Genomic DNA, 15,540 nt, shown 5'->3' with positions numbered 1-15,540 from the left:
CATGATTAGCAGCTGCCCTCTCAATGAGTGCATGAAAACCTGCAGAATCCTCTGTTGGGGATGCACGTGCACTGAAAGGCTGTGGGTCTTGCCCCACACTTTGGGTGCCTTGGTCACCAATGTCATTATATGCATCTGGATGTGCATCTGGTTCATTGATGGGGAAGGTGTATTGGTCCTCCTCATGATATCCCTCACCCTCAGAGTGTTCTGGTGAGGGAGTAGGGCTTCTTCTTGGAGGAGGCTGGATAGGTTCTATTAGGCCAGAAGCGTCCAGAGGAACCCTTTTTTTCTTTAGTGGGATGACAAATGAGTCCAGAGGCTCAGAAGTAATCCCCCTTTTGTATAGGGTTAATTTGCCAGTGTTGGCGTCGATGAAATGCTCAGAATCGTCCTCTGATTCGGGTTCTCGACCTGAAGGTACCCCCGCCGTAGAAGAATCCGACTTCTTTGGCGTCGATTTCGTCGAAAAGGCCTTCGGAGCCTCTTTCGGCGGCAGAAGGAAGAGAAGCTTACTCTTAGGCTTTGCCGGCGTGTCCTTTGGCGTCTGAGGCGACGGTAACGGAGCCGACGTAGCAGCGGCCTTGTCCCTGATTCTCTGCAGCGAAGCGGCGATGGGGGACACTTCACTCACAGTGGCTTTTGGCGCTGACGAGGATGTCTTGACCTTCCCCTCGGATCCGACGTCATGGTGGCCTTTCGGAGTCTTGGACGCCGATGCAGTTGCCGTTGACCCAGAGTCCTTGGATCGATGCGCAGATGTGCCAACCTCCGACTCCACTACGCGTCCGACGGACGGAGTCCCAGTCGGAACCGGAGCCGTGCCGCTGGCCTTGGCGTGCTTAGACGGTGTCGCAGCGGTTGATCCGTGCCGACCACCCTTCTTAGAGGATCCCTCCTCTGGCGCCGATTTTGACCCTGTGGAATCGACCGACTTCTTCGACTTCTGCGGGCCAGAGGTCGACGGAGCCGATGCGGCGGCGGGTGCAGTAGCTTTCTGTTGGCCGGCTGCCATTTTAGGGACGCTCGAGTCCTTAAGTTTCAGTTTCGTTTTCGGGTCGGCCATTTTAGGCGTAGTCGATACCGTCGGTTTCGGTTTCGATCCGGCCTGCCCAGCAAGTATGTCCGTGGCCGGGCCTGAAGGCGGGGCCGTGGCTTGCGGTACGGGGGTCTTGGGTAAGGCCAACTGGCGATCCCGTGACCCGATCGTGATCTTCGAAACCTTCGGGGCATAGCTCGTCCCCTGAGCTATCTGCCGCGGCCCCATAAATCTCTTCGACGTCCCCTACCTCGTCGACGTATTCAAGGCCTTGATCCACGACTCCGTCGTCGTCTTCCGGATCCGCCTCGACCTCCGTTTCGGGTGGGGATATTTGGAGATGATGACCCTGTTCATCTTCTTCTTGGTCGCCGAAGATGTTTTCTGGATCCGGGGCCGCTTGTCTGGCCTCCAGGCGCACCGCGCGCCGAAGCTTGAGAGTCTTTTTTCAACCTGAATTGAGCGCAAGCCTTACACTTGCCGTCGTCATGGTCCGGTGAAAGGCATTTGTTACAGACCGGGTGCAGGTCTATATGTGGGTACTTGGGCCCACAGAGCGGACAGTACTTAAACGGACTCCGCTCCATTCTGGAAATTCGTGGTCGTGTCGCGATGAGAAGGCCTCGATGTCCGAAGAGTGAAAAAACTCCGCTGAATCCGACTTCAAGAGTTGGAAGAACTCGAGACCGTGCGCAAACAATACCGACGCTATAAATAAAAGGCCTTTTGGCCTTAAAAAGTTAGTTTTACTCGGTTCCGACAGAGAGAAGTCGAGACCGCATCCGAACCCAATGGCGGAAAAAAACAATCTGGGGATGGAGCCGATGCCCATGCGCACTGTAGTCCAGGGGAGGAGCCACCTATCTCAGGATACTTTGAAGACTCTTCCAGGACAACAATGTGCGATCATCCGGACCCAACACTAGGCGGCGATCTAATGCTAAGATATGAATTTAGCAGCCCACATGCCTCGAACCTTGGGCATCCGCCTTACAGAGGGCGACAGGAGGCTTTAAATACCTTGGGGTCTTCGTGACGGATATCCCGGGAGTCTCGTGGGAGCGCAATATCGTTCCGGTCTGGGACAGGGTCCGGTCGGATATGAAAACGTGGTCCCGTATGTTGAACTTGTACGGCCGGTCGGCCATCTTTAAGATGGTGGCCCTCCCTCGTCTGCTCTATCAACTACAAAACCATCCCTATCCTATCCCGCCACAATGGTTTCGCCAGGTTAACTCGGCGCTGGGCCGCTTCCTCTGGGCTGGGGGTGCTATTCGTGTGGCCCTCCGCACCGGTTTCCTCTCTACATACTGCGGTGGCCTAGCATCTTCGGACATCCTCTCCTACTACCAAGCGTCCCATTTATTGGTACTCAACGAATGGTGGTACGGGGATCGGGGTGACCCGGCGTACGCCCTGGAGAGGTACCTAATGGACCCTGATACTTTGCACACGTTGCTCTATTCGGCGGGGAAGAGGAAGAGGCTCCCGGTGGTCACGCAGGTTGTCTTCCAGGTTTGGCGTCGAGCACTTAGTCGTATGGGATGGTGGAATACACTGACTAGGGAGACCCCGCTGTGGCAAAACGGTCGTCTACCGGCCTTGTCGACTCTGCAGGGGTTTCGAGGCTGGGACTCGATAGGGATCTCGGCCCTGGGGCATGTCATGAGGGGCACAACCCTTAAAGCCTTTCAGGAGCTGAGGGACGAATATGATATGCCACGTAGTCAGTTCTTTAAATACCTGCAGTTCCACCACGCTATCTCCCCCGCCTTGGAGGGGTTAGACTCTCAGCCGGAATTTAGTCCGCTCGAAGCTAAACTATTTATGGGAGACTTGACAGAAAAGAAAATATCCTGCATCTACCAATCCCTGGTTACCCATTGTTCGTCCTCCCTAGATGGCCTGCGGTCCAAGTGGGAGAGGGATGTGGGAGAAATTGATGAGGAGGGATGGAGGGAGGCCCTAGCGGCTCCGAGGGAAGCGGCCGTAGCCGTACGACTGCGTTTTATCCAATTTAAATACCTGCATAGGGCTTACTACACGAGAGAGAGGCTGTGGCGAGCCGGATTGATTGCCTCCCCTGATTGTCTGAGGTGTGGCAGAGAGGTGGGCACGTTCCTCCATACCGTGTGGACCTGTGGGGCTCTTGAGGGATTTTGGAGGCGTATATGGGACTGCTTGGATGAGGTTCTGGGTTGGCAACTCCCACGTACATCACAGCTAGGCCTCTTTTATGTTTTGGAGCAGGTGGGTGGCAACATCTATAAAAGGCACTTGTTACTCCTGGGCCTTACATTGGCCAAGAGGGATGTGGCCCGCGCCTGGAAAGACCCTAGGGCTCCCCCGATTGAGGTATGGAAACGGGGCATGGATTATTGTATGGGGCGGGAACGCCCAGTGTTTGAGGCTCGTGGTTGCCCCAGAAAGCATTATAAAATCTGGAAGAGGTGGGCCGAGTACAGGGGGTTGTGGCTGGAGCTGCCGCCGCAACAGAATGCAACTGACGACCAATTGTCCTGTGAACCGGGGTGAGGGTGTGAGTGCTGTACCGTTATTGTATAGACTGATTTACGAAGATCCAGGTAACCATCGTGAACTGGGCTAGGGTGGGACCCGGGAGGGGGTGGTATGGGGTTGGGGGGGTTCGGGTAATTCAAAGTTAATGTCTTATCCTGTTTGCAGTATTGATTGCTTTGCACTGCCTCTTGATTATCTGCTCACAGCACCTCCGGTGTTCGGAGTGCTGTGGATGTCTTGCAATCATATCTGAAATGTCAATAAAATCTAGTTCTGAAAAAAAAAAAAAAAGGGGCCTAAGCGCAAACTACTCCAAATAGCCAAAAAAAGGCTGCGCACAGGGGGGGGGGGGGGGGGGGGGGGGAGGCCTAGCAGCGAAGGGGTTAATGAGTTTTGTTTATACAGACATATCAAAACAATATTTCACGATCAAGACAGTATTACAAAGAGTACAATCTTGCACTACAGCAGCAGCGAGAAAACATCTCCACAGCATCATTAAACACAACCCTCCGAATCAGTAAAGGAGCATCTCGCAGCAGATCCAAACTCGCATTTTCATTCAAAGTGGTCTATTGCTTGGTGGTTTTATAATCCTGGAGAGCATCTTCCCTCTAGCTACAAGATCTTCTGCAATCTTGTCATCCTTTTGTGTCACTTTCATGTATTGTTCATGGGCGTACAGTTGGTGGCAGGATCGGCCATCCTCTTCACAACAGGCATTCTAGAACACCGGACAAGTGGATTCTTCAGATCATCCTAAGGGGCTACTCCCTCCCCTTTGAGAGAGCTCCTCCTTCCAGGCCACCATCTTATGAACAGCTGACAGAGGATCATCTGCCCCTGTTCTCTGTGAAATCATGGTTCTCTAGGCCAAGGTTGTGGTTGCTATCCCAGCTATTTTCTGGTCCTGAAAAAGGACAATGGCCTTTGTCCTGTCCTAGATCTCCGAGCCATCAACAATTTCCTCAAGAGTGAAACATTCAAGAAGCTCACATTGGCTCAGGTCTTGTCTATCGTGGACCGGATGGTAGATGACGGGATGGTAGTGTTGCACTTGCAGGATGGCTATTTTCACATTCCCGTCATGCCTGCCCATCGGCGTTATCTTCAAGTTTATGGTAGACCACAAGCATTTTCAGTTCACTTTTTGGCCTTACCAGCACCCCTGAGGTGCTCACAAAGGTGATGGCAGTGGTTGCAGCTCATCTGCACTGATCAAGGATGCCAGTCTTCTTCTATCGCAACGATTGGCTGCTGAAGATGGGCTCGCCCTAGGCTGGCATCTCCCACCTCCTGGCTACGGCGGACCTTCAGCATTCACTGGGGTTTACTATCATCATGCCGAAGTCACATCTGACTCCCTCGAAGATGCTCCCTTTAATTGGAGCTGTTCTGGACACAGTGAAGTTTTGGGCTGGTCTTCTCGAGCGGGGAGTCCAGGATATTCAGGCTATGATACAGATGTTTCATCCTCTGTCCTGGATTTTGGCGAGAGACTCAGAGGCTGCATGGCCTCATGGCAGCCTGCATCCTGCTAGTGACACATGCCAGATTGCGTATGCGGCCGCTGCAGCTAGACCTGAAGTTCCAGAAGGCACAAAATCAGGGGAATGTCTCTGACGTGGTATAGATCTCAGAAGGAACTGTAAATGACCTGCAGTGGTGGCTAATGAACAACAATCGGGTCAGACGCAGATCCCTCTCCCTTCCCCAACAAGATCTCACAGTAGTGACAGATATGCCATTCCTGGAATGGGACGGCACCTGGTAGAGGTGGAGATCAGAGGAATCTGGTCTCCGGTGGAATTCAGACTCCACATCAACGTGTTGGAGCACCGTGTGATCCCACTAGCATTAAAAGCCTTTCTACCGTCCAACAAGTGTTGACAAACAGGGTGAGTGTGGTCATGTACCCTTTGCCAAGAGGTCCTGCTTCGCTGGATATGGCTGGAACAGCAGGGCAATTCCCTGGTGGTTCAACCACTGGCAGTCTCCCTGAACACCAGGGAGAACAAACTCAGACGTCGATGCCTAGCAGATCATGAATGACAACTTCCCCATTAGGGAGAGCCTTGGTTAGATCGGTTAGCCTTCGCAGAGAACGTGCAATGTCAGCAACTTTGAGCACATAAGATTCCAAACTCACACTCAGAGATGCTTTTAATCTCAAGTGAAGCATCTGCACGCCTTTCTGTCAATACCACTCCTGGCCAGAGTTCTCAAGATCAGGATGGAATGACCAGGCCCAAGTCATCCTTGTGGCTCGGATTGGGCACAGAGTCTGGTATCCTGAGCTTCTGAACATGTGAGGTGATCCTCTGATCAGGCCGTCCTTTCGGAAGGATCTTCTATCGCACCAGCACGGAAGGGTCTCCACCCGAACCTTTCAACACTTTGCCTTCTTGCATGGAGATTGAGCGTGGAGATCGATTTACCTCCTGAAATCTGTAATATTATTCTGGCAGCCACGCATCCCTTCACCAAGACTGCATACGGCTGCCGATGGAAAAAGTTATCCTATTGTACAGAACAGGACCCTCTTTTTGTCTCCCTTTCTGATATATATATATATATATATATATATATATATATATATTTCTTTTTTAAGTTCAGAATTTCTCAAAGGTCTTGAACATATTTTCCCTCCTTCTCCTTTCATTATGTCTCAGTGGAACGTTAATTTGGTTCTCACATTTCTGATCTGTGCTCTCCTCGAGCACAATTGTCCCCTCAGGATGCTCACTATCAAATCAGCCATTCTTGTGGCCATTACATCAGCTAGAAGGGTGAGTGAGCTGCAGGCTTCATCATCCAAGTCCTCTTCCTATCTGTTTTCCTGATAAACTTGCACTAGGGTCTTTATCCTGCCAAAACACCTTTTCATGTGGGCCAATCAGTTACCCTGCCAACTTTCTTTGTGCCTCCACATCCCTCTAAAGGAGAGGAGGGACTTTACAGTCTGGACTCAAAAACATCGTTTTCATTCTACCTTGACCACAAAAAAAAGTTCCGGGTAGACAATAAAATATTAGTGGGGTATGTTGGTGCGAAGAAAGGTCAGGCGATGCAGAAGCAGACCATTTCTTGATAGGTCTTTCTCTGCAGCAGGTCCTACTATGCACTAGTAAAGAAGGAGCCTGTTGAAGGCACAAGAGCTCATTCCATTAGAGCTAAGGCTATGACCACTGCGTTAGCCCATGGAATTCCAGTCCTGTTCATCTATCCAGCAGCAACGTGGGCACCCATGCGCACGTTTACCAATAATTACTGCTTGAGCAGTCAAATCAGCAGGGATGGGCATTTCATCAGATCGATCCTGCAGGACTGCTTAGTCTAAATTTGTCCACAGACCCACTTCTGGGGATGGTACTGCTTGGGTATCTATTAAAAGGTAAGGAATCTGCAGCAAGATGTCTATCAGATGAACAAGTTACTGACCTTCGGTAACCCCTCATGTGGTAGAGACAATATCTATCAAACAGTATTTGTAAATCAAGTCTTCTCCCCCCTGAGGGTATACAGGAGCTGAAGGTCATGAAGCCTTAGTCAAAGAGCAAGGTCTTCAGCCTCAACATGAAGTCCCAAAGTGAGGGGGAGGTTTGAATGTGGAAGGGGAGGTTGTTCCAGGACTTGGCAAAGGAGAAGGAACGAACTCCGTGGCAACTCAGACACATGCGGGGGATGTGTGCGAGGGTGGCAGATCTGAGATGTCTGGCGGGTTGGTGGAAGGTCAGGCAGTGGTCGATATAGGTGAGTCTGATGTTGTGGAGGGCTTTGGGTCAGCAGCTTGAACTTGCATCTCTTCTGGACAGGGGTCCAGTGGAGACTTCTGTATGGCCACAAATTCCTTACCAACCCACCTATACTCCCCGCTCTGCCAACCGATTTCTACGGTCAGGTCGGATTCCTTTCAGGGCCATAGTTTGGACTAACCAGTGTCAATGCACTTCATGCCCCCGCACTGCTGGTGATAGGAGTGACTTCCATAGTTACAGGACTATTTCTCTAATTAATTTGATGGTTAAGGTATTGGGAAGATAATACTGGACCAACTTGAGCATTAGGCAACTGAAAACAACAACTTATCTCTCACCCAGTATGGATTCAGACAAGGTATGAGGACAGTAGATTAATGCTTAAACTTCAATTTAATATTGTGTAAATATGTGCTACTCAAGGAAGGATGTCTCTACCAGTTTGTGTCTGATAAATACATCTCCATGGACAACCAGACAAAGCAGCAATCCAGGATGGTACATACACTTACACCTAATGTGTAGAGGAATACTCTATTCAGGGGATGGTAGTAGCCAATAATGCTATAACACCTAGTGTTGATAATTTTAGTGCCCCTGAAAGTATATTAACAACTATCCAGGCAGAGAGTTCTCATATAAAGGGGTGGGAGTTTGCTACCTGGAACATGAACGGGCTGGCAAGCAAGATCTCAATATCTGACTGGGCTAATTTAATCTTTAGCTATGACATCATATGTCTCCAAGAGACCTGGTGTGTTAGTCAGATTCATGTGGAAGGGTATTCCTCTCAGTTCCTAGTAGCCATAAGATCAGAGCTGGATGAGCAAAGGGTGGGTTACAAACACTTACCTTCAATAAACTCTGTCAACGTTAAAAAGGCAGCAACCATGGGTCCCCATGCACAACTGTTGTGGCGAAGTAAAAAGGGTGCAAGCGACCTAATAATTGTAAACTTCTACAATAATATTTTCGATTCTTCACGAGGTAATGTGGTAGAAGCTCTGGATCAGGGTTTAGAAACTTTTTTATCACCAGTTAATACGGACTATTTTCGAATTTGGGCAGGAGATTTTAATTTACAGGCATGTGGAGCACCAGACCTTGTGGTCATATAAACGAGGGAGAGGAAAATGATCACTTTTGTCAATGATTGTGGGGAAGCACTTAATCAGATAATTGACTGAGTCCACTGTTGTGCTAAACCTTCTTGTAGAAGACGCAAGTTGAGCCTTGCAGAAGGCCCTATGGCTATGCATGATGCCATCATTACCAAAAGGTACATGAAAGTTTTGACTTCAGTATGGATTGGCTTGAAACTGTGGTAGCAGTGTTTGAATCCTGCCTGTATTTGGGTAGGCTAACCCTAACTGAGTGTTGAGCATAGCCACCAGATATATCTTTGCAGCTTTGAAGATCTAAGTCGGAGTTCAAGTCTTCAGCCACAGAAGCCTTGAATTCTTACTGTTCTTGTTGGATAGCTTCCTGCCTGAAGATATCAAGTGTGTGTTTGAGCTCCCTTCACAGGCCTCACAATCTTCTCTGTGCTCAGGGGACAAGCACAAGTTGCATACCTCATGTAGGTCAGTTCGCAGTACTTGAAATGGCACTGGGGGCAGAATCGAAACCGAGTCCCTTCCTTCACCAGAGTATCATCAATGGAGTTGAACTGATGTAAAGAAACCAGGAAGGGCGATGCCCTAAGGCCTGGAGCAAAACTTGCCAACTTGAACAATGAGACGTATCTGAATTTCGATACACAAAGACGTGAAAACGCATCGGAAATAATACCAACGAGGGTCGAGTGGATTACGCACCGAAAGGATCCCCACTACAGTTTTGAAACGGAGCTACGTAATACACGACTGAATCAGATGGCAGAACAAAAATCAGTCTGTCTAACAATGGAGTTGATGCGTATGCGCATGCGCAGTATTACCAAGAGGAGTCACCGTTACTTTGTGACTCAAAAGACTTCCTTGAAGAACAATTAGCAAACATCAGGATCAAACACTGGATAGCAAAAGTATGCAAAGCATGCGTATCTACAGCCACAGATGTCTTGAACCATGTGTTACAAGGGATGATGTGCGTAATGCAGTGCAAAATGCTAAAAAAAGAATTGATTAATAGCATGCTTTCTAGGACATTAAATAAGCATGAAAGGGTACATAGATGGCTACTAATGAAAGGAATTAAGCAATGTTTTCAGCATTAGAAATAATATCACACAAGAACATACCTGTCTGACTTTTTTAAATTCAGTGCAATTGTTCTCGTGTGATTCTTCTGCCCAAGATCTTCATATTCTATGGATTCTTGCAATTTCACCTAAACAATACATTTGAATGTAAGAACATAATACAACTGAAAAAAGTGTTTTACAACTGCATTAAAATAAATTGCACATTCAACCTGTTCCACATTCAAGTAAGTACGTTTCCTATGAATGTTTGGTAGCCTTCATATATCTGCATGCTTGTCATACAGGGATGCCATATTGAAAGAGCTCTTTACCTGAGGGCGAAGAATATTATAAGTGACTCAGTGGGGGTCCCCAGATTTCATGAATGTTTCAGTGGGGTTCCACATAGGTCAAAAGGTTAAGATCCATTATATATATATATATATATATATATATATATATATATATATATATATATATATATATATATATATATATATATATATACACACGTTACGTATGGCGGGTCATGTACAATTGTGAAGCAAAGCATGTAAGCATCACTTCACATTGCTTTCTTTTTTTAAAGCTCTCCAATACCAAATTTCCAATTTTCAGGCAAACTACATAAGAACAAGTGAGCATGAATCAATGCAAAAGAGTATGCGGTGGCAAATGTCTTTGACTTGGTCAATAATGTTAGTGTCCCACTACGAGGTCTCAGGTATAGGGTTGGTTCATAGCACATGTTTGTGCTGTTATCTAGCAATTATATCCATACCTTCTTCAACGGCGGTTGAAAGAAGTCTGAATCCTTAGAATTGCCATCTGTACTGCTGGTCTCACTGCATTGATCATTTTGAGCATCCCTTGAATAGCAAGAAAAATAAGGGTGAAACAATAAACAAGGTCTTGTCAAACTACTTTGTGATATGAACATTATTATAAAACAGTTCAAACTAAGTCTAATACACACTAGCTTATCGTGTTGAAAGAATGCAGCTCAGGGTTCAACTTAAACGAAAGGGCCATTACTTGCTGTGTTGTTCAAAGTCTAAAGCAGCTGTAAATCTTGGCATTTTAAATCTAGGCTAAAACAAAAATGGCAATAAAAACAAAAAGATTTTTTTAATGTATACTTTTAGTGATTATACTAACTTCTGACAAAAGCAAGGCTTTTGCAAATCCATTCTAATATTTTGAATGGATTGTTTCTCTATTACTTCATACTTAAGTACCAACTAACACATACCAAAAAAGAATTAAGTACAGGTGGGCACAAAAGCATTTACATCAACGAGCATCCGGATGTGTTTCTACTGATTTACAATAGATCAGATCATGGCATATCACACTGTTGTGGCTTGCAGACGAGAAATAACTCAAGGCAACAACATATCCCATACTGGCCCAGAATAATGAAGTCCATTCTGCTCAAATTACTATCAGCTCGCCACTCCTGATAGCTCAGATTTATTATGGTAATCTTGCGTCCTCTCAAGTCCTTCATTGCACATATGGCTGCCTCCAAACTAGTCTCTAGAGTTTATAACCTTAACCAGAAGATAATGTTTCAGAGACTCCCAAATATCCTTGGGGCTGGAAGTAATCGGCGGGAGCTTAACAAATGTTTCCATTCCAAAACACCAAGTCTGTCAACCATTGTTAAGGGGTAGGCAAGCATATTCCTCACCTGTACAAGGAGATTTGGGGGGAGGCCTGGGGTCAAGCATGCAGTGTGCTGTCTTCACCACTAGGATATCCAAAAAGCTATCCATACCAAACAGGTCAGCTAGCTGAGACACCACAAATATTTGTAGTCTGTCCCAGTTTTTCCAGTGACTTCCAGGATTTGAATATGGATTCTGGGCGAACAAGCTTCTAAATCCTCATTTTTAGCCATTGTAATTGTCACCACTTATTCAAGAACTGCAAGCATTTGTCCTGTGTAGTGGTGGAGTCCTCATAACTGGAAAAACAGTCTCTCATACATGTCAATCCTGGGGGTGTGTTAGTCGATTCATTCTTCAAGTGATGCATTTTAATGGATCGAGTGTCGATCATGGTGACAATTGCTATCAGCTGAAAGTTCCTTTCCATTAGTAACTGACTGAGAACATCATCTGTGGCAGTTTTTTGCATCAATTTGATATCAGAGGACCCCTTTCCACCGCCAAGTCTTATTCTTTCCGAGTTCTTGGTGTCAAACGACCATTTACCCTATCTGGCATCTGCTTTGCCCATGTTTCTTCCTTGGTAACATTCGCCCAGTTTACGGTGCTCAAATAAGTCCTCAATCATCGTATGCTTGATGTATCTCCAATCAGATTACTCCCATCAGGCCCTGTATGGTGTCCACGGAGTTCCGGCATGCTAAGGAAGCAAAAAATGTATGTACCTGGGAGGGCAGCTCTAATATAATGACCGTTGTAGCAGTCTGCGGATGGCAGTGCACAATCCGTGCCGGTCAATGGACAAGAGCAGTGCGTTTCACAATGTTGAAGTACATGATAGCAGCCTAGTTCCATCCAGGTCAGAGCCATGCAAACCTTCAATGTATTAAACATAATAATCCACCTATCCACAGGAGTCTGGTGCTGGCAGCATACTCCAATGTGCCTCAGCATGGCTTAAGGTGTTCCCAGACTTAGATCTTAACTGTCCACACTGCCTCAAGGAAATGCAGTCTTAGCAAAGGCCTCTTTGAAGCAGGGAGCAGATGCACCCCTGCCATGTGCAATAGGTCTCACAATCAGGCTGGAACCTGCATATCAGGAGCCCGACCCAGCCCCTGGACAGCGGCGGCACGAACCATCACCCCCAAACCATTTAGTACCATGCAGCAGCCACTTATCATGCATCACATCTACGCGGCTTGCTGCTGCCAGCCACAGCCACCGCACTCAGTCAAGGTGATGGCGGCCACCTTTCAACTTTGTTCACATAGTTGATGAGGAGGGCCTGGAGACGCCCACTCTCACGTCAACATCAGGAGTCCACACAACCAGCTGCCTAACTGACATAACGGCTAGAGCACCACCCAGCTCTTCTATTTGCCAGCAGCCAGTCATTGTCAGGCCACCAAGGGACTGCGCCACGGACCTTAGTGCCTCCCTGTCTTACTACTGCCATGGTGCCCAGACTCCAGTTTGGTTGTTGCAACCCCCTTCCCCTATCCCCCGTATTAATATCCCTCATCATCAAACGGGACTGTTGGGCGAAGCAAGGAATGCAACTCTATTTGACCAAGGGGCCCAGTGCGTGCAGAGTTCTGCTACACGACAGCCATGCTCAGCGGTCACAGGCCACACAGCCCACCACAAACTACATTTTTAAGTGTAAAACCGTTGTTGGGTCCCCATTCAAGATCCATTGTGCCCTTTGGTTGAATAAAGTTAGAATATACTGCCTATAAAAATGCAAAATGGGCATCCACAACTGTTTTAATGTTGGCTCGGGGTAAGAGTGCCCTTTTACTCTGCTACTGAACACAATATAAATCTAACTATATTAACACATTTTTTGTGCACATAGCAATACACCCTAGAAACAAAAGAAGGATTAAGCCAGACACAATACAAGAAATAACTTCAAAATGTTGCGAATTTTAAAGCGGGTTTCCTATAATGGTACATGTTGGCCACATGAAGCCCAAATGATTCAATATAATTCTGATTTGGATAAACGGCAAATGAATAGGTAAGATGAAATTTATAACAGAATGACATTACAACCATATTAGTGCCAAGGATGTTTGTTGATTTCGGTTTCTAACATTTAATTAGTATTGTTGCACAACTTTGTCAAACCCAGTACCTATGGGATTACAACTAACATTTCTTCATCTCTTTTTCAATACTGAAGAGGAGAGATTGATAATCCTGCAGAGAATCTGTATGGATGTTTTGGAAGGGGTTAGTATGTACGAGAAAATAGAAGGACTTTCACAATCTACAAAGAGCCACATTAAGGCCATTTCCCAACTTCAGCTCTGTTACATAAAAGTACAGGTACAAGCGATATCCAGCCGCCTGCTGTATCAGCTATGGCCACGTAATGCTAAGCAAATGTGTAATATAGTGTTCTCATTCCAACTTTTTGTTAACACCACAAAGACCCAGTAATTGCCACTTTTGTAAACACAAATGTCTTCCCTATTTGGACTTTAACTAGTTTGGCGTACATAGCAAGTCCTATGACAACGTTTTAGCAACTCTACAAGGGTTGCAAATCTACAAGTGCCTTCAGCAAATCTGTACAAATCATTTGGGTCTTAAGAGCCAGACCTTGGAAAATATTAGTCTTTAAACTATTTAGAGGCACACTGCTTTTCAAAGCAGCAGTATCATGATTCCCTGCACATCACCTGGATTCTTCAATTTTATACTTCTTGTACTGGCTCCTTCTGAATCTGAAGTTTGACTTAAGTACAATGTCTTCACCCCCATGAAAACAGTTCATTATAGGGGGGCGTGGCTAGCCAGCTGTTAGAACTGGCTATTTCTGGTAGGCTAAGGCTGACGCCAAAGCCAGGCAGAAACCACCATTCTAGTCAGGGCAAGGAACAACATCCTAGGTACACCACAAAAGGAACTCCACACAAGGTTATATTAAAATAACTTTTGTATTGTCAAAACATATCAGATAGAATCACACATATACATTGTGCCAACTGGCACGGGCAATATTCACATGGGATTATTTACACAGGACAGGGCCACATGGGCCACTGTCATAATCAGCACTTTTAGAAATAGAAATTTTGTAAATCATAGAAAATAAGATATAAAACAAAATAACAGTTATAAATCACAACCAGTATCTACTGGTAACAGGTAAGTACCACCTACGCAACCCTAACCACCTTAGGAGAATGTCACGCAGGGGACCAGGACCTCACTAGGACCACCTGTACTAAAAAGAACAACCACCTAAGTGTCACACAGCATTTAGGGGTCTAGGAAAGAACACATTACCCATGATGCATAACTATACATTCAGAGGAGTAGTAAAGGGAAACACATGATGCATAAACCTACACATTCAGCGGTGTTAAGAACCAAGCACATGATGCAATAAAAATACATTCAGAGGTACCATAACAATACAATAGTCAAAAGTCACATGATGTCTAAAAACATTCAGAGGTGCAGGAATAAAAACCATACAATTGCGCACAACCTTACATAAGCCACCACCTGTGGCAGTCCCTAGGCCAACTGGCCTTGTTGGGGCTAGGACGCCCTGAGTCTCAATGTCAGGGGCCTAAACGGTGCAGGTGCCCACTACTTGCTGGGCACCTGGGAACATCACAAGGGCCTAAACGCTGCAGCTGGCACTAAGTGCTGCGCAGCTGTGACTGGCCGGGCACCTCTGTGCCATCTCTGTCCCTCTCAGGGACTCACTCTCCATCTTGCGCCTAAACGGTGCAGCTGCCCACTAATTGCTGGGCAGCTGGAGACAAACTGCGACAGGGTCCTCACTGACCCTAAAACAGGACTGCGCCAACTGTTGGAGCCACACAGGCTCTGCAACTCTGCGCCCGTTGGAGCCACACAGGCTCTGGGACATAATGGGGGCGAGGGAGCCATCTAGCTCTATCAAAATGGTGGGGCGGCCCACTGCCATCTGGGGCCGCCCTAAGGCACAATCGCACAGGGCGCATAGGTCCAACTATGCCCCTCAGGGCTCTAAACAACTTGGCACTGGCCCTCGAGCCTCTCAGGCTCCAAAACAATAGGAGGAGTCCCCCCTCGGGGGACTCGGCAGCCGGGGAAGCTCCACGGCCTCGGAGCACCCAGGCGCTCGTGCTGGAGGGGAGGGCGGGCACCGGCAATGTGCCCCGACGCCCCTCCTCTCCTTCTCTGCAACACTCACCGGGTCTGGCAGGCTCGGCGGCGGGGACGGAGTGCTCCCGCTCCTCGGGATTCTTGTGGCAGCGTCTCCTCTCTGGGTGCGGGGCTCCCCCTCGATCACGGGAGCCCCACAGCGGTCGCCGCCATCTCCTTCACCCGTCTCCTCTCTCGGCCGCACTTCCG

The 15,540-nt window shown here is 47.4% G+C and overlaps 1 protein-coding gene across 6 annotated transcripts in view; it reads right to left on the bottom strand.

The window, feature by feature from the left end:
- Positions 1–15,540, bottom strand: part of GTF2H1 (general transcription factor IIH subunit 1) — a 482,809-nt gene that overhangs the window by 263,207 nt on the left and 204,062 nt on the right. For all 6 annotated transcript variants that reach the window (XM_078681075.1, XM_078681072.1, XM_078681073.1 and 3 more), the window contains exons 9-10: positions 10,284–10,371; positions 9,560–9,648 (exon numbers count right to left, since the gene is read on the bottom strand). In XM_078681075.1, the coding sequence (XP_078537201.1) occupies positions 9,560–9,648; positions 10,284–10,371 (177 nt within the window). The remainder of the gene's footprint in view (positions 1–9,559; positions 9,649–10,283; positions 10,372–15,540) is intronic.

The sequence above is a fragment of the Lissotriton helveticus genome, chromosome 3_1 (assembly GCF_964261635.1).
Source record: "Lissotriton helveticus chromosome 3_1, aLisHel1.1, whole genome shotgun sequence".
Lineage (NCBI taxonomy): Eukaryota > Metazoa > Chordata > Amphibia > Caudata > Salamandridae > Lissotriton > Lissotriton helveticus.
The sequence above is the reverse complement of the archived record's forward strand: the minus strand, read 5'-3'. Positions and strand labels throughout refer to the sequence as shown.